Source organism: Poeciliopsis prolifica, unplaced genomic scaffold (genome assembly GCF_027474105.1).
Source record: "Poeciliopsis prolifica strain line A6 unplaced genomic scaffold, Auburn_PproV2 SCAFFOLD020, whole genome shotgun sequence".
Classification (NCBI taxonomy): domain Eukaryota; kingdom Metazoa; phylum Chordata; class Actinopteri; order Cyprinodontiformes; family Poeciliidae; genus Poeciliopsis; species Poeciliopsis prolifica.
The window spans coordinates 6,364,555-6,387,222 of NW_026562395.1; the positions used below are offsets into that span (position 1 = coordinate 6,364,555).

The 22,668-nt window shown below is 41.6% G+C and overlaps 1 protein-coding gene across 10 annotated transcripts in view; it reads right to left on the reverse strand.

The window, feature by feature from the left end:
* Positions 1-22,668, reverse strand: part of cdc42bpab (CDC42 binding protein kinase alpha (DMPK-like) b) — a 78,869-nt gene that overhangs the window by 55,029 nt on the left and 1,172 nt on the right. For all 10 annotated transcript variants that reach the window (XM_055044644.1, XM_055044641.1, XM_055044640.1 and 7 more), the window contains exon 2: positions 22,373-22,573. In XM_055044644.1, coding sequence (XP_054900619.1) covers positions 22,373-22,550 — 178 coding nt within the window. In that variant the 5' untranslated portion in view covers positions 22,551-22,573. The remainder of the gene's footprint in view (positions 1-22,372; positions 22,574-22,668) is intronic.

Here is a 22,668-nt window from a genome sequence, read left to right on the forward strand (position 1 = left end):
TTAATGTGTAGACCTTTTGCAGCTGAGCAAATTGGTCTCAGTTCATCCTGTTCCAACCACATTTAAATGTGCAGATAGAATCAGTTTGCATTTGCTGTTTACATACTGAATAGTTTAAGTTGGACATGTTTGTTGGCACTTTATTTTGCAGTTTGGAATAAATGTGAAAGAATAACACAGCAAAATGAAACAAAATACCTTTTTGGTGGAACAATAATTAACGTAATTGGGTAAAAATAGAAGATCTGGTGATAAAGAGGGTCATCATTGCAGCCCTAATTTTCATAAAGAGATCAGTAAAAAGATGCAAACAGAAAAAGACTCGAGTGGAAGTGGTCCATATTACTGTGCATGTCCGAGGATTTCACCCGCTCCGCTCTCTAACCCCATCCCAAAATCCTGAGTGTGACTGAGGGACATCTGGAAGCCATAATGGGTGAGGTAATGACAGAAAAATGCTGCTCACAAGAAAGACAAGGGAGACAGGATAGATAGGCTTTCCAGGATTTGACACGAAGAGAGAAAACAGCAGAGAGAGGACAGGAGAACGACCCAGGGATGGCCTTTCCCTCATTATGACCGAGGCAAGCCTGCTGCCGGTAGGAGCCAAAAGCCATAAATAACAAATAACTGTGCCCTATAACATAAGAAGACAAAAAAAAATGTTGCCCAGATTTCATCATCTCCTTTTTTATGGAGATAATTCCTCTAAAATCTGACATTTATTCATCGAAAAAAAAAAAATAATAATAACATCTCCCTCTTTCATCATCTGTTTACACCAAAAATCCCAACTGAGAACAACATTAAGCTGAAACTAGTTTCATTCGTTTACGGCTTTTTCCACTCCCATCTGTACTGTTATGTGTGAAGGACAAGGTTTTCATCTACTATGAATAGCAGCTGTTTTATTCCAAAGGTATTTCTAAGTTAAATAAAGGACAAGTAACTACAATTAACAGAGGGCTGAATAAATAGTCTAAGAACGTCATCAAAGGAAAAACTGAGGCAGTGTGTTTTCAACAGCCTTCTCCTAAAAAGGGAAAGTAACTCGGCGTTGGAGTCTCTTGAAGTCGGCGCTTTTAGCAACTCGACTGCAAAGTAGCCCAAAAAACACTCAGTAAATGGGCCAAATTACAGATTAAAACGCAACCAGACGCTTTTATGTCTCGAGCAGAGGTTCCCCCTGCAGATGTGAGCCGGAAGGCCTCATCAGCCCCAATGAAAAGATTTTTACAATCCAGATCCACACACAGCCCTGCACAAGTATTCACACCTTTTAAACTTCAAAGTATTTCATTTTAATCACGCCAACACGATGTAGCATCAATATTCAACCATTTCTTCCTGATTGGATGACAACTAGCACTGTTAACATCAATTTTGAAACAGTCAATTTTATTTCTGTGTGAGCTTTGACAAAACCATCTTTGCTCTAAACCATCTCTTCATAGTTTTCAGTTATCATCCTGCTGGACCAGATTTTGAAAAGGATGTAGAGGGGTAGTACCCCAAGGCAACAAATTTTTGGGGGGCTTGGGGGGAGGAACCAAACATGTATTTTCTATTCATTTATTTTAATGATTTGCAAATATTGTACTTTAATTACAACTCATAGGATCAAGTCAATGCGAGTTATTTTAGATTTTTTTATAAAAATAAACCAATTAAATATCTCAAAATTATGACTTTATAGTCTATTTATTTAAGAGGAACATGGAGTTATTAGCTACAGGATGCATTAAACATATATTGCATCAGTTTATAACTAACTGTTAATCTACTGAAATTTGCATTAGTAAAAGAATATTTCCTCAATGGACAAGGCACCAAAACTGGCCCCAGTTATGGGGCCACATCCCTTCACCACAGTCTTAAGCCTTTGTTTTGTTGAACTATTTGATTTTTGAATATCAGAGTAATTACATGATTCTATTTCATTAATTTACAATCACCTGATGAAGGATTATATTCTTAGAAATTATACATACTATTTGGTGTGGAGGCTTTATATATTGTCTAGCTTTTATTTTTTGTCTTAATATCTTTGATCTGTATTTTAATTGTGCAAAGTAAACTAAACTAAAAATGTAATAACAAAAAAAAAGCATGTCATATTTCAGATTTTCTAAAAACCATTTAATATTTTCCTAATTGTTGCCACTTTGTGTTGGTCTATGACATCAAGCACTATTTAACACTTCAAGTGACATGTCGAGGGACACCGACAAATATTTGCTCATCCATCAGGAATCTCGAAAATGAAGCATTCCACTCATTAAGGCGCCATAAATCCAGAGGCAAACGGAGGATGACTTCTATACTATGTAAACATGCTTCAGAGCATTAAATTGCATTAAATGCAAGGCTGAACGCCAGCAACACCAGAATTCCCAGTGGTGTCGGCCTGCAGTAAACCCCTGGGCCCCCTCCGCCCCACCGCAGCAAACCACATATTCCACTCAATGTGATGTTCTTCACATCTCAGTTTGTCTCTCTTTCTGCATCATATCACGCTCTGTCACAATAATGAGAGGGCAGGGCTGGTTGGAGGTTTCAAAACTGAACAATCTGTGCCCCCACAGCGTTAAAACACACAAACAGGATGTTCCTGAAATATTAAGGAACCACAAACGGCAAAAGAAAACGAAGGAGGAGGAGGAGAGGGGCCTGACTCGGGCCAAAACAATGGAGGAGATCTGGTGTGAAACAGTTTGAAGTCTTCTGCGGAGCGAGTGGAAAGCAGGCCGCTTCTGGTTTGTGTGAGGAAAGTTTTTTCCCCTCGACTTCAAAGGGTTCTCCAAGATGGCGTGGAGACGCGTCCGACCCGCGCTGCAAACCGGGCAATTTGGACGGCCCCGTCAACGCAGCCTTCTGATGCAATCTGCAGATAAAGGGTGTCGGGATCCTTTCAAGTTCGCTTAGTTTGACGGACGATTCGCCACTCCATTGGATATGCTGTGTCGCTTTATCCGCTACGGACGTCGATAAGTCTCACGTTGCACAACCAACCTTTCAAATGCACTCCTGATGAATCCAGAGACATTTTAACAATTGAATTTGATCCTTCTGAAGAACAAATCTGCGTTACATGATTCCGCATGTTTTGATGATAATCTAGCACAAAGCCGTGTGCCCTGCTCAGAGCACGCTGAACTGCTCGGTGTTCAGCAGCTAAGTCAACCATGGCTTCTGGGACGTCTGCCGTTTGGATAATGAAGGAGGTCTTTGTGACACTTGCCAAATATATAACACTATAGTTGCATTCAATTGCAAAAGTGTTCATACCAATGGAAACACAAGCTTTAATGGGCTTTATTGGGTATAAGACCAACACAATCAAGTTCGGTCTGTCACTTTAAGCAATAAATGTATAAATCACATGAGAAATTTAAACAAACTCAATTACTTCAATTTTCATGATTTACTGCCTCTTTTCACTCTTTCTACTATAAACTGGATGACAAAACTCTTCAGTCTGGTGCACATCTGGGTTACAGCATACATGTGGAAAAAGAACATGAAGTCCAAAATCAAACCTTATGGACTTTATGTTAATAGCTTTGTGTGGCAGTAAACTGATAGCGTGACTTATTAATAAAAAAAACCCTTAAAGATGCAGTATTATATATATTACATGCAGCTACATAATGCCATTTTATACCACAGTTAAGCAACTGTTAACTTTGGTTACAAAATCTACGATGTACATCAAATATGGCTTAATAGAAATTCGACTTCATAATTTGCGCGTTGACATTGGGCCTTTGTCTCTTTCTGAAACTCCACCTTCAGGAAGTCGTCACAAAATCACCCCTCTATTAACATATACCAGCTTTGCTCGAAGAAGCACCTCCTCCTCAGAGCTGAGCTGACGCACGGTTCTACCAATGTTTGTTAATTGCTGCTGGCTAGTCTGAAGGTGAAGTGGGGGAGAGGAGCGGGGAGCTGCTCTGATGCGGGGGCTTGAGAACTGCAGCTCCGAGAAGGAGCTTCAACCTGGAAGGCAAAGCTGGGTCCAGCCAGACATTTTATGTAGCAGGTTGCCATGGAGATTAAAGTACCGGTATTTCTCAAACGTGCATGAAAGAATCAAGGGAGCTCTGCATGCATGTTTTTGATGAGGAAACAACAATAGAATATGATGTAAAGCTCAAAAAGTTGATTTTCTATAATATTGTCCCTTGTCCCTTTGACACAAACATTAAAGGATTGGATCCCGATCTAATCAGAACAAAGAGATGGCAAAACCTCCACTCTGGATGTGTAAAGGTAGTAGATATACTCCAGAAGACTTGTAGCTTTACGAGCAGCAACAGGTGGTCTGAATAGATGTAAGTACATTTCCATTTGTACTAGATTTTGGAAACCTTTCCTTACCTCTTCCCATTTGTCCATCCCTTAAAAGCCCAATAAAATATATAAAGGTGGCTGAAACACTAATACTCTTTAGAGTCAGGGGGTATGAATACTCATTCACGTCACTGTATGTTTTCTGCAAAGCACTTCTGAATAATCAAGTTGGCCTCAGCAGAAAAATATAAATATCTGTGTCCGACAACATTAGTCAGAGTATAATTCTATCATGCGTAAAAAGTCGGGCTGCTTTCCCTGGAACATCTTCTCTTGAGAGAGACAATAAGTTGTGTTCACCCCGTATCCAACTCCACATTACACAGAGATGCTTGCCGTGGAGGAGGCTGCCAGAGGAACAGACACTGACAGCTGTATGAATCTTCATCTTTTACTGCCAGCAGCAGGAACACTTGCTGCTCAGCCCAGGGAACAATCACTTTTATAGGAGTCTTCTTAGAGCCTCCATGGGCCAGAGCCTCTATATCAGCCTGAAAGATGCGGCAGGGGGATGAGTGGAAGTTGGGAGGAGAAAAATCTACTCTGTGGTTACGAGAGCCGTAGCTTTGGAATACCAGGTTGTGGGAATGTTCGGGAACATGTCGGATGTTTTCCAACAATAAGGGCAGAAAAACTCAGAACACAGAGGCCTTCTTAACTTCCATCAACACCTTCATAAACTTAAGTATCAAAACTTTCACTGCCAGTTGGTCTCCAGTACTGTCGCGTCAAAGCACAGCAGGCTCCCGATTCCCTTTTCTGGGCTCATCCTCGCTCTGTTTGCCCTCCCCTCAGCAGCCTGTGGAAAATGAGGGGGGGTTGCTTACAGCTCTCTGCTGCTCAACCGGTACAGCTCAGCACTGACGCTGCACCATTTAAGGATTTGATTCCCATTGGGCCACCCATACTATAAATGGATCCAGACAAATAGATGAAAGATAGCGCTTGCTGTCCGTTTGGAAGGCCTTCGAAGCGGCGAACCGGATGGAGGCGGTCAGATTGGTTTGGACGTGTTTAATGTTCAGGGTGACAAAGATGGGGAAATTAAAAGTGGATAGGGGTCAATCCGAAACCAATATCTGTATCAGTCCTGACGTTGAAAGAAAATTCTAGCTTGCGTATCGGTGACAATCCATAAGGGCATTTCTATTCAGTCTAATTCTATGTTTGAGCTCTGAGTAACATCATGCTTTATTGTTTATCATTTTTTACAGTTAGAGTGACTAACTGCACTTTCTGAATCAATTGAAAGAAGGCTGTAGTTAATTTTTTTTACATGTTTGATGAAGAAAGTGAACATATTGATTTTGTCTGTGTCTTTATTATTTATTTTACAATTGACTAATATACTTGTAATTGCACTCGCTGTTTTTACATGTTTGACCAAACTTGTGAAGCTATTAGTGCTTTTAAGTGTGCTGTACGGCTGCAGAGTTATCGAATCAATTTGTAATTCAGCATTGTTTTTCTGTATCGGTTCATGTCGGCCGACACCAAACATCAGATATCAGTGGATCGGTGCTTCCCTAGTAAATAAAGGTTTGGGGAAAAACAGAGGAATATCACCGGACACATTAACCCGAGGTATTTTCTATTCAGCGTGAAGATATGTTCACAATTCAGGCTTCCTGAGGCTAAATGTGTCGTGACAGCAGTAACCCAAGATGTCTTTCATTCACAAGAAACCTGCCGAGCTAGATGTGCTTGACTTTAGAAGCAACAGGAAGGACCCGAGGGAACGACAAGCACAGACGACAACACAAAACCAGCCAAGAACAAGTAACCAACAGTATAGCTACATATTAAACAGAGACAGGCCGGTTCTTTGCAAGCTTTGGTGTACTACAACCTACTTGAGTCATAGCTATATAAAAATAATGGGATCTTAAAAAGAAATGTAGCACATGGTGAAGTAATAATTAACTACTTCCAACTGAACTGAAACATCCAAAGGGTTATTGGACCGTGTCTACACACTCATGGTCTGTTATTTTTAAAGCTTAATCCAAATATAATAAGGACAAACCCAGACAGATGCTAATATATAAGAAGGCATATCAGCTGTTCTTGCACTTTGCCTGAACAGAACAAGACTCGGGTTGGTGCTGCTCCTGTCATTCATTAACCAATGTACCGATCGATGGTCCACCGATCATAATCGTGTGACTTTGGTGAAAAAGTACATGAACGGTGTTCGCCGATCACTGTCTCTTATGCGGATCACAAAAAACAATCATATGTATCTATCACTGCACAACAAACCAACGTCGTGTGGAACTTTAACACTGAGAGCGAATGGGGAAGTTTGCCACTTGTGACGGAAAAATACGTCAAACTACAAAAACAAAATGAATTTAGTATAATATTTAAAAAGCAAACACTTGACAGAGTACAGCTATATTGAGACTCACTGTAGGAAAAGACCTTCATAGCGCTCAGACAGCAGGTAAGGCAGAGCACAACTGCTGACACTCAGAGATCAGCATGACTGTCAGAAAGCTGGGCAAATAACTCAAACAATCATTTAAGTCATCAGGCGAGAGGTGTGAGACGTTGGGTTCTGCTCATGTTGTCGGACCGCCTCTACTACTAGGAAACTTGGGTTTCAGCATCTTGCTTGAGGACACTTCAACAAGCAGTAGTGGAAACTGGACTGGAACCAAAAACCTCCCAATCAACAGGTGACCCATTTTTTCTATGAGCAAAATCTGTAAGGGTTTATGGCGTTTAATGCCAACTGTGCTAATTACCAACATAAGACGCTACAGACTAAAACAAAAGCTTTAGAGTGAATGCTCTCTCACACTCAAAGTATTAAGTGGATATTAATCAGGAAAGGTGGAAAAAATATTTTGAGTCCGACTTAGGCATATCTTCATAAGAGAAATCAGAATTACGTTAATTTTGTGTCAACAAATAGCTAAAAATGGACAATGGAGCTAAATTATTATGATGCTACATTAAAATAGATATTTTAAATAGTGAACTCAATAAGTTGTAAGATTTAGCTGGCTCCAGATTTTAGAAAATACTCCGTCTAGCCCAGTTTCACCATTTCCACAACAGTTTGGTAGTGAAACGATTGCAGAGGAAACATTTACAGGGAGCAAATCCTGCCAGCTGTGCCGTTATGTCGCTCCGTCCCCAAGGATGCAGTTAAAGTAGAACTGCAGGGATGGAACTGGCAGAGGTAAGATACGCTTTCAAGGCTATAAAATGTGACCTTTAGGGTTTTGACACAGGAAACTCTCTCTTCCATGTTTGGCTCAAGAGGGCAAAAACACACTGCCTCAACAACATGAGGGAAAAGCCAAGAGAAAAATGTAAACCAATAATTCTGCAACAGCAGCTTCCCATTTCGAAAACCCGCACTGATGATTCTGGGTTTGGCAATTTGTACAAATAAAAAAAGGACTTGTTTTTATTTGTTTGTCCAAGAAGAAACATCTTCAGCAACTTGTGCAATTTTGTGAAGGAGAAAATAGCACTTCCTGCTAACAGTACAACAACCCTACAGCATTTTAGAGCAGATATTGGATTCTTATGTAGCAAAAAAACAGAGGAAAAAAAAGCAGTCTATCCTGCAAAGTCAATGCTCACTAAAATCTGGAGGAAACCACTAGATTACAACTTTCTGCTTCCAAAATAATTGGAGGGCAGTGAAGTGCCATGTTATATATACACTCCCCTCTGCTGTAGCTGAGTGTAACGGAGACTTTCTAGGCCACAACTAGTCCCAGTCACAGTGAAGGGGAAAAAAAGGGAAAAAAAGAAAAAAGACTGACTTGGCTACTAATTATAACCTCCAGAATAAAAAGGTGTCAGTGCTGGGACTTGTAACCAAAAGCATCCTGAAAATATCCATCTGGGAACAGCAGGGCGTGTCGGGTCGAGTGGAGTTGTCTTTTCTTGTTCGCAGCAGAAAGAGGATGGATATGTAACTGCAATAAGGAGGACTCAAAGGAAAACAGTGGGAACAAATTTGATCTGGAACTGTTCCAATTTTACATCACAATATTGTTCCAGTTACAATACATTTCCGTTTTTACTTTTATAAAACTGTTGTTAGTGACATGTGAAAGGCAGATCCATTAAAGGGCAGAATTGTGTGTTTTCTAGAAACATGAATTAAAAACATAATTAAGCACAATTAAGTAACTATGTCACCTTCGGTTGTTGTAAAACAAAATGCTGTATGTATATATATTCCAAAAGTAATGCTTTCAAATTGAATCACTGTCTCTTTAAGAGGCTTGCAAACTGCACCTAAGCGGAGGAGCTTCGTCCTCAAAGGCGGGGCTTCGTCCAATCAGACGGTTTGCAAAGCTGAATGGTTGCCACAGGAGATTGAAGGATTTCTCAGACATGCATGAAAGAATCAAGGCAACACTCCAGGTATGTTTTTGGTGAGGGAACAGCATCCTAACTTGACATAAAGTTCAAACCGGTCCATTTTACATAATGCCGCCCCGTTAAGAAACCCACCTGTTTCCGATTAATTCACATAAGGCTCTGTTTCAGAGTTAACCCCTGCAGGAAGCCTTATCCATTTAGGCCTCGTCCAGAAGCCGAGAGCCGACATCGTAAGCTGTGAGAACAAACAGCGGCCGAGCAGCAGCAGCCAAACACATAGATAACAGTTAGGAGGCTAATCACCTCACTGATAAGTAGATTTGAGTCAGCGTGGGAGGATACGGGGGCAGTGGACGGCTTCTTGTTGAGACCAGGGTGTGAGACGTGAAGGAAGCCGCACACACACACACATGTGTGCTTTACAACAGGCAGAAGTAATAAAAAAGAAAAAAAAAATCTGTTCATGTGGGACTGGGAAGCACAAAACTGACTAAGAACATGAATAAACAGAGGAAAGATGTGGTCAAATATAGCTGATTAAATTATTAATAGGTATAAAAATATTAGCAATGATCAACACAACACAAGATATGAGTCATGCAGCAGAGGCAGTTTCTCTTGCTTAAAAGGAACCATTAAATGCGTAATAAATGAAATAAACAGAAATATAATCTAATTTCTAGCCAGCTCTGTCAGCCCTGAATACATTGTTTATAACCACCTTGTGGTTTCAGCTAGTTCTTATGGGTCTCTTAATCATTGTGTCGTCCATTTTGTTTGTAGAAAAATACTAGGCTAATAATAATCAGCCTAAAAGCTCAAAAGTATAGACGCATCATTCCAGTAATATATACGGGGCGCCCTCACTTCAGTTCAGTATTTATGGTTTTTTTTCTAAAATATTCCAAAGAAAAGCTGAAGTCGTCACAATGCTACCTGACATGCTATTCGCTACCATTTGTTAAGCAACCAATCCATGAGAGGCAGTCATTTTTTCCTTGGTACTGATTGGCTGTACCCCAAAAAGCAGTAGACTGTAGATGTTAGCTTCCACAGTAGTGCTAAGATAATTTCCACTGTACGTGCTACTGCATATTAAGGTAAATTTTCTGTGAACTATTACTATTATTCTTGTTTTTTATTATTATTTGTTGTTGTTTTTATAATCTAAATTGATTTTTTAATAATAATAATAATAAAAGAATTTCATGAGTCTGATGCTCAACATCCTCCTGTGATAAAAGTCGTTGGATGTTCGGGCTTCTATTTACAATAAGGTTCAAATAAAAGCGAAACCCACAGTTAATTACAGCCCGATACTATTTGTTGTATATAATACTCCTCATTGTAAGAATAACATAAACCTTAGACCTGTTTGATCCTACACAGATGCTTACAGTCTTAAAAATATTAAAATAATTCTCATTTGATTTTCCAATCATAACCCCAACATCTGGTATCGTCACTTCTGAGACTCAAACCTGTCACGAAAATGTAATATTTTATTTTTGATTGATCAAACAGTCTGCAGGCAATCTGCATCACTTAGAAATAAATTGTGGCAAAATTGGATCACTCAGGTTTGAATTATTTCTCTGTGGTCTCCTCGCTTCAGTTGAAAGAAATGAAATGTGGGTCGTCTGATCTCAAGAGGACATTAAGAGAGGTTTCACCAACCAATAAAAAAAGAGCAGCAACAATGGAATTGGTTCACTAATTAATCCAGTATATTGGTATTAACTATTCCCAATCACTTTTCAAAACAAATTACATTTCTTTCCTCAGAAAGATTAAGTTATTCTTAAATAACTTCTAATTTTCAGAGAACAATGTGTGTCATCAATAAACAGGAAACAAATAACTAAATGAAGCAACCGTCCGCCACACTTATCGGCCTAATCCGAAACGCCACAAGGGGAGAAAATTGAATTTAGGGGGGTTGGCAGATTTACTCATCGGCAGCATGTCAAATTGTTGTGTCTGCATCATGACCTTCAGCTGAGAGCCACAGCAGTGATGTGGCACACGCCAAACAAGAGGTGAAAAACATCTGCAAACAACAGCGGCGATCCAAAGAGACGCAGGATTTCCTCCACACGTCTCTCTGGACAGAGACGAGGATGCAGGAAGTCTGGCTGCATATGCGGAGTTGTCTTTTCTTGTTCTATCACTCTTATGCACTTTCCCACAAGCCACAAAACCTCGTTTGTAACTGGGTTGTGAGATTTTGCTGAGAATCCAGCCAGATGGACGGCGGATCAGACGTCAGCTGACGGCGCAATTAGATCAGCGACTGGCCAGCGTGAACGGCCGCCATTCAGATGGAAAACGGATGAACGGGGCTGACTGAGCGCTAAAATGATTCCAGTCACGCTTTTACCCCCATCTTTTTACCCGCAGCCAGAAAAACAGGAAGGTCAGGACAGTGAGTGCAAGACGTGGGTAAACATATAGCAAAAAGGGGAGGTGACTAAATATAGACCGGGTCGCTGTCAGAATCCCAAACGGTAAAGAAGCCAAGGTCAGGGCTGCATCAGCTTTAGAGAGAGGCTCAGAGGCACAGACAGACACGATGACCTCAGCAGATCTAAACCTGTGGCCTCCCTGAATCTGTCCCAACTATTCCAACGTGTCCTCAACTCTTCCTCTCACGCTCCTAATTAGTCCCAATACCACTCTAATCTTCACTGGAGGTTGAATAAACCTGTAATGAGGCAGGACATAAAACTCAACTACATTGAACACAAAACCTTTTCACCATTTCAACTGCCTTGGAAATTTGAGAAATCCTGTTTGCAACCCTGTTTACATCAAAATGAATAATGTTTGCCTCTTCACTGTGGACAAGGATAAGGTCTTGTCCACACGCAGCCAAATCTTTATAAAAACTAATGTCTCTGCTGTATTAAAAAAAATAAAAATTAAATTTAAAAAAAATGTACACACAGGATCGGTTTCAGAAAGGTTTTCCGGCCCTGAGCTTGTTTTAAACATGCCAACCACCTAGAGGGCAGTGTAGCGCCAAGCTACAACCTACATCAGCCAATCAGCTTGCTTCAAACCATCCAGGACTTTCTGTTAGGAACTAAACCAGGTTTGTTTGTCTACTTGAACTTAGAACTGGGCAATGTGACGTAAATTTTTTTTTTGTCTATGCCAGGTCCAATTACTGATTTTAATCTTTTTTTTCTTAAAAAAAAATGTCAAAAAGAAAATACTTTGAAAAAGTGTCTTATTTCAATCATCCCTTCTGTGAGTTGTACAATAGAGTATTAGGGCAAATCTACAAGAATTTGTTTAACTATAAAAATGTTAAAAGCATACTTCATTCTCCAAATGTTACAACTTTACTCTGGTAAGATTATCATTTTATTTGGGTATTATTTTGACTTTATTGTCATATGACTTTATTCTGTGCAAAATCATGACTTTATTTTTGTTTGAAAAAATAATAGTAATTTAAATCCAATCCAGAATTGACCTGAATTCCAAGTCCACATAAACTGAAACTAAGAGCTTGTGGTTTAAACAACAAAAATGTGAATAAGTCCGAGGTGTGTGAGAATGTGAGGGTGGGTGTGAGGACAACTACTGTCGAATCAGAGGCAAAACTCTGATTTTAGCAACGAGGTTCCGATGTTAGCTTAGCATAAATTAGCCCGTATGATTCCTGCTGAACGACGACTTTGAATCAGAGCAGATTTTGTTTTTTTGCATGACTTGCTACATTGACAGTCATGTAATCCATGTATAAGGCAGCTTAGAGGAGTGTCCCTCCTCCTTGCAAGTGGACGCATGTACTCCATATGCAGAACACGCAAAACCGCAACACAGCAGCCAAGCTGTGTCTGTCACTGGGCAAAGCTGGGATGCAGCAGTCTGAGAGGCAGAAAGGGAGGGGGCAGAGGAGCTGTGAAGGGCAGGAAGAGAACAGCAAACACAGGAAATAAAAAGGACAGGACAAGAAAAGAAAGATTGATCTAACCCAGAAGAGGTTTGGGGAGGATGGAGAGTGTAAAAGACAGAAGGAAAACAAGAGCAGACGGAGAGAATAGGACGGGAGACACTGAAGGACAAACAGCTGCGGTTCTCCCCAACACCGCAGCTCAGCTCCAGATTCCACAGGCTGCAAGGGGCTGGTGCCTGAGTCAGCGCTTTTTACACACACACACACACACACACACACCACACACACACACACACACACACACACACACACACACACACACACACAGCCGAGCCCACCACTCCTCTGCATGAAGCAGTGAGTGGACGGACGCAAGCTACGGCAACTCCTACAGGACAAAGTGTGGAGCTCCTCCTTGCTTTTCCTCAACAAAAAAAAAAGGTTGGCTAAGACAAACAGCAGCTGCACATGTGAAGCAAAACACCGATCGGATAATAAAACTCCACCTTAGCGTTGAGTTCCTTCGAATCTGTTGTATTCGTCCCGTTTTCCCCCGAACAGACAGAGGTCACAGCGAGTTTAATGAAGAGGCAAAAGTCAAACGCGGCAGTAAGCGACACATCCCAGTGAAAGATGATCAAGGCCTCATGACAAGAGGCACAGATGGCACAGAAAGAGAAGAACGAAATCCGCATAAATAAAACACAACAGAGGAGCCGACCTCAGACGACTAACTCGATTAATATCTTGGCTAAAGCTTAGCTGGCATAAAGTTTGATTCAGATACAACCAGAACAATGTAGAAACTAAATTATGTCAATAAATAAAACTGGAATTTACCTGCTAAAATGTGCTAAGAGTTCCTTTGAAGCAAGTCAACAAACCTTTCTCCCACATACTTGAAATCCTTTGGAACATAAGACATTTATAAACCTCCTGAATTTATTATTGTTACTTCAGAGTACCTAGTCTCCAGATTTTCCGGCAGAAAGTAGAACATTTTTTCACTTCACTAAGCTTCTTTTGGCATCCGCGAAGGACGGAAAGTCTTGGATTGTTTGCGCTACGATGTAGGAAAAAGCATTACAATAGAACAAACAGACAACCGTTTAGAAACGTTGCAACACAACACACACCGATCAACGCGATAATGTTTCAGCAGGATATTTTTGAGCTACTGAAACCTTTGTGAGCGAAGAAAACAAGAAACGTTTGTGTTATACATTTTCTGGTGTCACTAAGTAATGGCCCTCTCAAGACGAAGCTCTCGCCTCTGACGCACGGCCCCCCGCTTCCAGGACTACGGACAGAGACCAGACTAAGCGAGTCTCTGCCAGCTGGCCGCCGGACTGTTCCAGCTAAATGGCTGAAAGTCTTTGGTATCTCGAAATCCATCCGTGGACAACAACAAAACAACAGCAAAGGGAGAAAAAAAAAAAAAACTTAGTGAGGACACAATGTCACTCTGTCTGTGGCGTTGATGAGTGTGTCGCTGGCTGCCAAAACAAGGCGTCTCTAATCGCTTCACTGAGACCCAAGCATCACAGCAGAGACAACAGACTCGTTTTCTGACATTTCTACAAATGACCCAATCCTTGCGTCGTTTGAGAGAAACACTGTTTGCGTGTTTGTGACCATCGTGTGATGTTTTCTTTGGTTTCTAAAGTGGAAGCTGGAAATGATCGGGTAAGCCGGAAGTAGCAAACAAAGCAGCCTCGTGCTCATTTGGTTTATTTATGCATTTAAAAAACACCAGAACAGAAAACCACCAGTGAACCACCATGCAAATGGAGTGTGCCCTGGAGTTTATCCAGCTGGCAACATCATAGTTAGCAAGTAAAACCCAATACCATCGCTTAGCATCGGCATCACCCTGTAAACAGCCTGAAATCAGGCTGGTGACGAGGCACATGAATGCATTTTTAGACTCAAAAACAGTGGGATTATATAATCCGGTTTGTAAATAAGTAAAGAAGAGATGCTGAAATTCAAACTTCAGACCCATAATCTGGAAAATTATACTGAATTTGGAGACTTCTCAGGATGCAGGGTAAAAACTGGGGTGTTTTTTGAGGAATTGTTATTAAGAAGTTCATATAGTTAAATGTAATTCTCATTGACAGAATTTATATTTTAGAGTCACAGTTTTGCAAAAAAAAAAAAAAACAAAAAAGAAAAAAAGATCAGAAATCAGCCACAAAAATCACTAATGAGTGCAGCTGTCGATACTTCAGCATAACTCAGTCAACTCTAAAAGCCTAACAAGCACTGCAGGGGGAATAGCTGACCAGACAAGGAGAAAGAAGAGATGAGAGAAGGAAGAGAGGTAAAAGGTAAAAAAAAAGAGAGGAAGAGGCTGTGGGGAGGAGGGATGGAGAGATCCCAGGAGTCCTGAGAGGCCGGCTAATGACCTGTGCTACAGTGTGTCCTCTGGGAGACGGAGGAAGGAAGTCGACCCTGCCCCTGCCACTTTCTGATGATGCAGCACAATTAGCAGCAGTCATTTATGTGCCTACAAAGCTCCCAGACAGATGGACTGAGGGGGTTTTAAAGGCCAGCTGTGAACACGCTCACGATAAAACGTGATAAGCAATTTCACGATACGTTAATGAGGGATGGATGTCCGCTGCATGGACACCGACAGCAGCCGCGACTCCCTTAGCCTTAAAATTGCGCAACTTGACATTACAAAAATAAATTTGGTTGATGGAAAGCATGCAAATTTCACATTGTTTTTTATTTTTTTATTTAACCCGTGTCAAAATTAGTGTATTTCGCAAAACTCCAACTGGAACACTTTTCTGCGCCTCATAAATCATGTGATTAACAACCAGATGTCACTACTGAGGAAATGACAAAGACAACGACAGGAAGTGTCAAGTTTATTTATTTAAATATTCATGTGATTTTTAACGGTTTGTTTTTTTAATGGAAACACTACAATTACGAAATTGTGTACTTTTCCACTTCAGCGGAATATCAACAAAGATTTGCGCCTGTTTGTAATGGAAACACAGCTAAGCTTTTCAAATCACATTAGAAGAGTTAGTTAAAAATAGAGAGATCAGAACATCCAGCTGCTGATGTTGGACTTCCTCCTTTAAATCACTGAACGCTTTTATGCAGCAGAAGAGAGGATACTACAGCCCCTCTGCTGTGTCTGTGTGAGGACAATGGAAAAAGCTGTCTTTGTGTGTGTGTGTGTGGTGTGTGTGTGTGTGTGTGTGTGTGTGTGTGTGTGTGTGGTGTGTGTGTGTGTGTGTGTGTGTGTGTGTGTGTGTGTGTGTGCGTGCGTGCGTGTGTGTGCGTGTGTGTGTGAGAAAGAGTGACAGACGGGCACTGGTGTGATCTGGGAATCCACCGGCGAGAAAACAAACGGCTCGACGACCTTGCGCGTTCCCAGCGACGTTCGAAAACAGTGGCTGTGAGTGACGTGCAGAGTACACAATGACACAATGCGACGCAGCTGTCCCCACTTCCCGGTGTGACATCATGCGGCCGGTTTGGTCCCGACTCGCTCGCAGGGTCCTTGTGGTCCCTTCCTGCTCTCTCCGGCGGCCGCTTCCTGCGGACAGCGAGGATGTCCTGGCAGGGGCCGCTCCAACGTCCAAAATATCACACGCAAGCTGTTTTGTAGCTTCTTCAAGAGACCCTCACAGGTAGCCATTGATCCCAACATGCCTCTACCTCAAGGTTATACAGTATTTTTTGTTTTTAAAAGTAAAAATAAGATTATTCCTGCTTTTTGGTCGATATCAATCTCCACCCAGCCACGATATGTAGGTCCAGATCATGTATAGCTGTGTGGATGTAGTAGGGCTGAAGTACATCATTCACTAAAGGAATGATGTTATTGCATTTTTGGCAATAAAATGTTTTTTTTTCTTATTTTAAAAAAGAAAATCAATTAATTTGGTGGGTTTTTTGTATCTTACTGTAATTCTAATAATGTATAAAAGAGACTTAAGTTGTTCAATGAAAGTTCCGCAGAATAGGCCAATTTCTTTGATCAATTAATCTTCTAGAATAATGGATTAGTGAAATAACTGTTAGTTGCAGCCCTAATGCTGGGTAACGTGTTCATTCCCCAGTATCACAGAGCTGCCTGCAGCTGATGGGAGTGAACTATCCTGCAGGCTGAACTTAAAACCACGTGACAAAAAATTCTTTCTTGAAACAGACACAATTAAAACGTTCCCCCCTCCCGTGTACGTGGAGGCGGCTCTTCTGGTCTGTTTAGTAACGGGAATAACAGGGAGGTACTCGGGTCTGTGCTCCATGAGATAGCCTAGTAAGGCAAAACCACAATAATGTGTGTGTCGGTGTGTGTTGTGTGTGAGGCGTGCTGCCAATGAAAGCCGCGCAGGGTGGAGCACACATCAGCTGCAGCTCAACAGCTGGCCATTGTGGGCCAACACTGAATGCGGACTGGGAGAAAAGGTCAGGCAAACTCCCCCGAGTTGGGTCGCTGGTGGCTTGGCACCAGTGCCCCTTTTCATCCAGCTGCTCCGAAACACAGGAAGCAGTGTAGGATTTGACAGGAAATAGCATTTCTGATGCGTAATTTAACACTATATTCAGCTTTACATGCAATCGTATCAATTCCCTGGACTTGATACGAAGTGACATTGTGCAACTTTTCGAAAAGTAACCCACGTCGATGTGAAAGTGAAAGCATCGCTATTTATCGGCTTGACCTCTGGAAAAATGAGCGGAATGTTTGTCTCTTTTTAAAAAGGCAGAAGGTGTCGGGCAAAGAAACGTTTCAGATTCTATTATTTCTGCACAAAATTTGCCAAAGCAGCCAAACTAACAGAGAGAGAGAGAGGTTAAAGAGATGGATCACATACAAGAGCTGCGGTTGAAACGGGTAGATGCAGCAGTGAGGAGTCGGGATATGCATGGTTACGGGTCAGGCAGCGGTCTCCGTTTCAGGTCAATGCAAAACAAGAAACCCAGGACAAATGTTTGCCTCCCAGGAAGAAGACGGTGTGCTTCAATACTGTGTGTCTGTTCCAATCTGCTTCCAAATCGCTACAAGTGAGTTTGTTAGTAAAGTACAATCAGACAGACAGTGTTGTCTTTGCCTTCCCTTTCTTGCTCAGACTGCAGCCCCTCAGTGTGTTACACATGTAACAGGTGTGCATTTTTTCCCTTTGACCTTGTGGCTGGATGTTTTTCCAAAGAACAAAAGAAAATATGGGAGTGGCGACACTTTCAAACGTTTTTTTTCTTTTTTCTTTTTTCTTTAAAGGACAAGACAGGACTTGACCCTAATTCTATCCCAATTTTGGTGTTGGCTGTGACACCAAGGTGCGGTCTGATGTTTTGTGGAGTCTTATCGCAGTGCTAGGATCCCATCAGAGGGGGATACGGTTTCCTTTTCCAAATGATGGAACGCTTCCTCGATTATTGTTAAAGCCCCTCTTCCAATCTTTGTACTTAACTGCTGATTTCAGCCAAAGTAAGCAGATAATGTGTGCTTATGGTTTGCAAACTAAACGGGATCTCAGGAAAAAAGATGAGGTGTGATTTTTTTTGCCATATTTTTATGAAAACTGGGACTCAAACTGCAGAAACCATCGGGCCACTGGTACTGGTCCTTGAGAACTTTTATTACCGAGCCACACATAAACTTATTATATTTCAGTTTTGTCATGGATAAAATTCCCCAGCAGCATATGCAATCTACTGGGGCCTCATCACATTTTGCTATAGAGGAAGCACCTCTCACCCAAACCCAGTGCCTCATACTTTGTCATTGAGAAAATATTCTCCATTGTCACATCATACTTTCATGTAGGGGAAGCACATCCCCAAACTGCCCTCACTATCACTCTTGGTCATAAGGGGAAGAACCCCCCTCCCGAGCCTCCAACACCCAGCCCGTCATATTTTGTCCAAAAGGAAGCAACAACGTCAACAAAAGACAAAGAAGAATCAGTCCGTGGCAGAAAAAAAGTCGGTATGTCGCGAGTTTTTAAATCTAAGGTTGTCCAACTTTACTTATTGGTTTCACCAACCAACATGAGGGTGTGTTATCACTCCCAGATGGTATGGATTTGTGCTTAAAAAGAAAATAGTATTGTTTTCAGAGAAGTGGAAGAAACTGTAGTAAAAGACAAAAAAAAAAAAAAAGCCAATATCTGACCCATATTTGATTTTGTCACAGCTATCTGAACAACCCAATTCCAATATTTTACCCCCCACCCTACCAAAAAAGTCTGATCTGTCACTTCCATATGTGACACTGAATCATATTTGAATCTAATTGTTTTTAAAGCGTCTGCAGGCTGAACAGTCTCGTCGCAGTTAATACGACTTTCACGTCATTGACACAAGACACGCGTCATAATTCTGCACCAGAAGAAACCAGATGTGGTAGATCTGGATTTAAGCAGTGGCTGAAAATCAGAATCATGAACTTTGTCAGTAAACCGCATCACATTACAATACCACCACTCTTGGTCCCGTTGATGGACGTTGCAGGCAATGCTCTACAAATCACCGCTGCTGTTAGCTGTGGCGTCTCTTCATTAGCTTCCCTCGTCTTATTATGATCTTGTGACGAATCTGAATAACTTTACAGCAGCATCAATTATCACTTCTGTAAACAGAGCGCAACTGTGTGAGGTCAACGTTATTCTTCTGTGACTGCTGGTCGCGTTAGGGACAGAAAGCATTCACACATAAGACTGGTTGTAGTATCAATGACCACACACACACACAAAAATTATTTGAGTCAAAGAAAAACCAGAATTAAGCATCAAGACCCGCTGTGAATGTAGCCTGAGAGAAAGGCTGAAGCATTTGAGTCCATTTTGTAAAAAATTGTGGGTAAAGCCAATAGACTTTAGCGAACCTGCACAACGATATTTTCTTTATGATCGCAAAATGCAAAAAAAGGAAGCAGAAATCAATTGTCTTATCCCCTCAGGTTTATTGATATGAACAATCACTTAGGTTTGTTGAAATATAAACACAAATAAGCCTTGAAGTTTCATTACACATAATCTCATTATCGTACAGTTCCTGGAGACTCATTAGCTGTCCCTGAAGAGCGACATGGGACCCAAGGGCGGGGATGGAGGCTCGGACGCATCTGAGTGGCGTGTGTTGTGTCTGACTGAGACCAGTCAAGAGTTTCTGGTGTCAACACAGGAAAACGTCAGGCTTAAGTCCCCGACTTGGCACTGAATCTTAAAAAGGTCAGCGGCACCTCTGGCATTGCTACAAGGCTCCGGCTAGATGCTGCCGATCAGCTGAGAAGCGGCGACTGGCGGCTAATGCCGACCGTCGGCTAATGCCGACCGTCCTCAAAGACAAGGACTTGCGACAGAACTTGCCTGCGCCCGACTTTCACGCTGTTTCAGGAGGGAGCGGGTAAACCAGGTGGTACGGACGCAACCAAATTCTCCCACCGTTTGACTGAACTTTACTGCCTCCCTGTGCGTCTTTGTCAGAGCCTGTTGCTACCCGTTTAACCCCTCAGTCCAGAACCATTCCTCCAATGCAGTCCTTCAGACAGCATCCGCCAAAGCAACCCATTGCGTTCTTTATGCAGCATTTCTTAATGCCTCCTTTATTATTAATCTGTCTTGATTCATGTTTCTGCCTGTGAAGGGAACAATCTGCTCCTGCACTGCTGCACTTCTTTTTTTTTTTTTAGCTTAAAAAAAGAGAGAGAGAGACAGAGAGAGAGAGAGACAGGGCGAACAAGGCAGCCAGGCATGCTCCGGCAGTGAGCTGGGCCTCTGCGCTAGATAAAAAAAAAAAAAGGTAAGTTGTTCACATTCCTGCTTCATGCACAAACCAAACCCCAATGTCACACACACACACACACACACACACACACACACACACACACACACACACACACACACACACACACAGTGCTTCTGGTAAGGCAAAAAGGATTGAATTTGTGTGTGTGCGCGTGCGTGCGTGTGTGAGTGTGTGTGTGCGTGTGTGTGTGTGTGCGTGTGTGGCCCTTCTGCCTCCTGTGTTTTACCTCTTGCCCAAGTTTGATCCGACTACAGAGCAAGACGGTTACAAAACCTGATTAAGTGTGTGCTGATATAGACTGGGTTCACCTCTCCCATACAGAAAAAAAAAGAAAATGAACATGCAAGGACATTTTTTGTGTCTGCTTTGAAGACTGATTATTGAAAGTAACTTTGTGTAATCTACTCCTGGTCTACTGCAAGAAAATGTGGTTGCGTGACCGAAACTTTTGGTTAAATCGCAAGGAATCAGCAAAGGAGCAGTTTGAAATTCTTGTTGTTTGGCACCTTGAGTAAAAGTCCAACTGTTTCACGGGATGTCCACTGTGATTTTAAAGGAAAATGCATAATAAGACTTAGCTGAGAGAGGGGAAAGAGTAGCCACCTTATTTCAGCCAGCTGACTGGCAGTGCACAGCAACAGGTTGGAAGAGAAGCAGCACTGCATCTTTCTCTAGTGTCTAATTACAAATATTTTAAAGAGCGGAGTACCTTTATACCAACAGTAACTGGACTGTATTTGACAATAGAAGATGTTTAGATTAAAATAGAACTACAGAACATTCTGTGTGAAATTTGAGGAGTTTATTGTCATTCATGTTCAGTATTTAAAATAAAAAAAAGAACTGCAAAAAAATAAACTGCCTCTAGTGATATAGTTTGTTTGCAACAGAGAATACAAAGCACAGGTAACAAACTGATCTGTACAGAGTAAACGCAATGGCAGAAAAGTACGCTTTGTCCGCATATATGTTCACCTGGACACACGTGGAGTGTGTGTTGGCCCAGAGATCAGAAACGGACACTTTTCCCCTTGATCTGCTCTGATCAGTGGTCAACAATTCAAAGACTGAAGATTCTGATGATTTTTTCCGCATTTCAGGACATAAAAACTACAATTTTTCATTATTTTATATCCATAAACACAGTCGACCGACTACTGGTACTTTGATGCACTTTTTCTTTCCTTGCTGGTTTTGCTCTGGTCAGCATGTGGGAGTAGCTCTTGTTATGCTAGCTCAGTTTTTGAATCATAGTGTGATATACAGCTATTAGGACTTTTACTATCACTTTTTTATGTTTAGAACCATGGCAACAAGGTGTTTTGTTTTGCAACTAGGAGCAGCTGATTAGCATCTAAAAAGCTAAATAAAAAAATACCTACGAGACTGACATATAGCAGCAGTCTTCAGTCAGAGGCCTCTTCAGATTTGCTGCAAGACTGGCTGCTACTGGAGCTCCGTCTTGCCATCAGAATTTCAATCCGAAAATGACTTTGAAGGTACAATAACTTTTAATTTTCTTTGTCCTGATCTGAATTGATCGAAAATCAAATATCGCTTAAGGACCCGTGCAGATCAGACCCTCCCAAAGAAAATCGTTTCTGGATTTGCATTGACAAAAAATGCTTTTAAAAAACTCTTTGCAAGCTTTTCTTTACTTTATCTCAGTTTAAAGGGTCACCCTCCCCCCACCCTCCACCCCCTCCACCCCTGACAGCTTGCCATGCGTTACAACTTGCCAAAACCACATAAACCTTTGCATTACACAAGAACACCGAGGCCTTGCAGCAAGGAGAAGAAAGAGAAAGCGAGCGATCCCATACTACTACTATAAAAGGAATGTGATGGTGAAGGGAGGGCCGCTGCACCACCAACATTGTTATTATCTTTCCCAAAGAGTCAGGGAGGCTGTGTGCACGAAACGGGCCAAACGAGAAGTCAAAAATAATGGAAGATGAGGAAAAGACAACTCACCCCAATCCAAGAACTCCAGGATATTTTTCTCCCTTCTGATGGGGGAGTTGTTGCACTCGTCGTACAGACACACCAGTATATCCAGCAGGGTTTCCACACTCAGACACTGGCCATTAGACTGAGCTGGGCCGTCCAGGAGCAGCTTCTCCAGCTTCTTCAAACGCACCTCTCCCGACATGTTTTGTTCAGGCCTGTTAGCTTCTGAAGGCAATCAAAAAAATGTAAAAATAAAAAATAGTCGTAATAATAATAATAACGATAATACTGATGATTGTAATAAAATCAGGAGGGGGCGG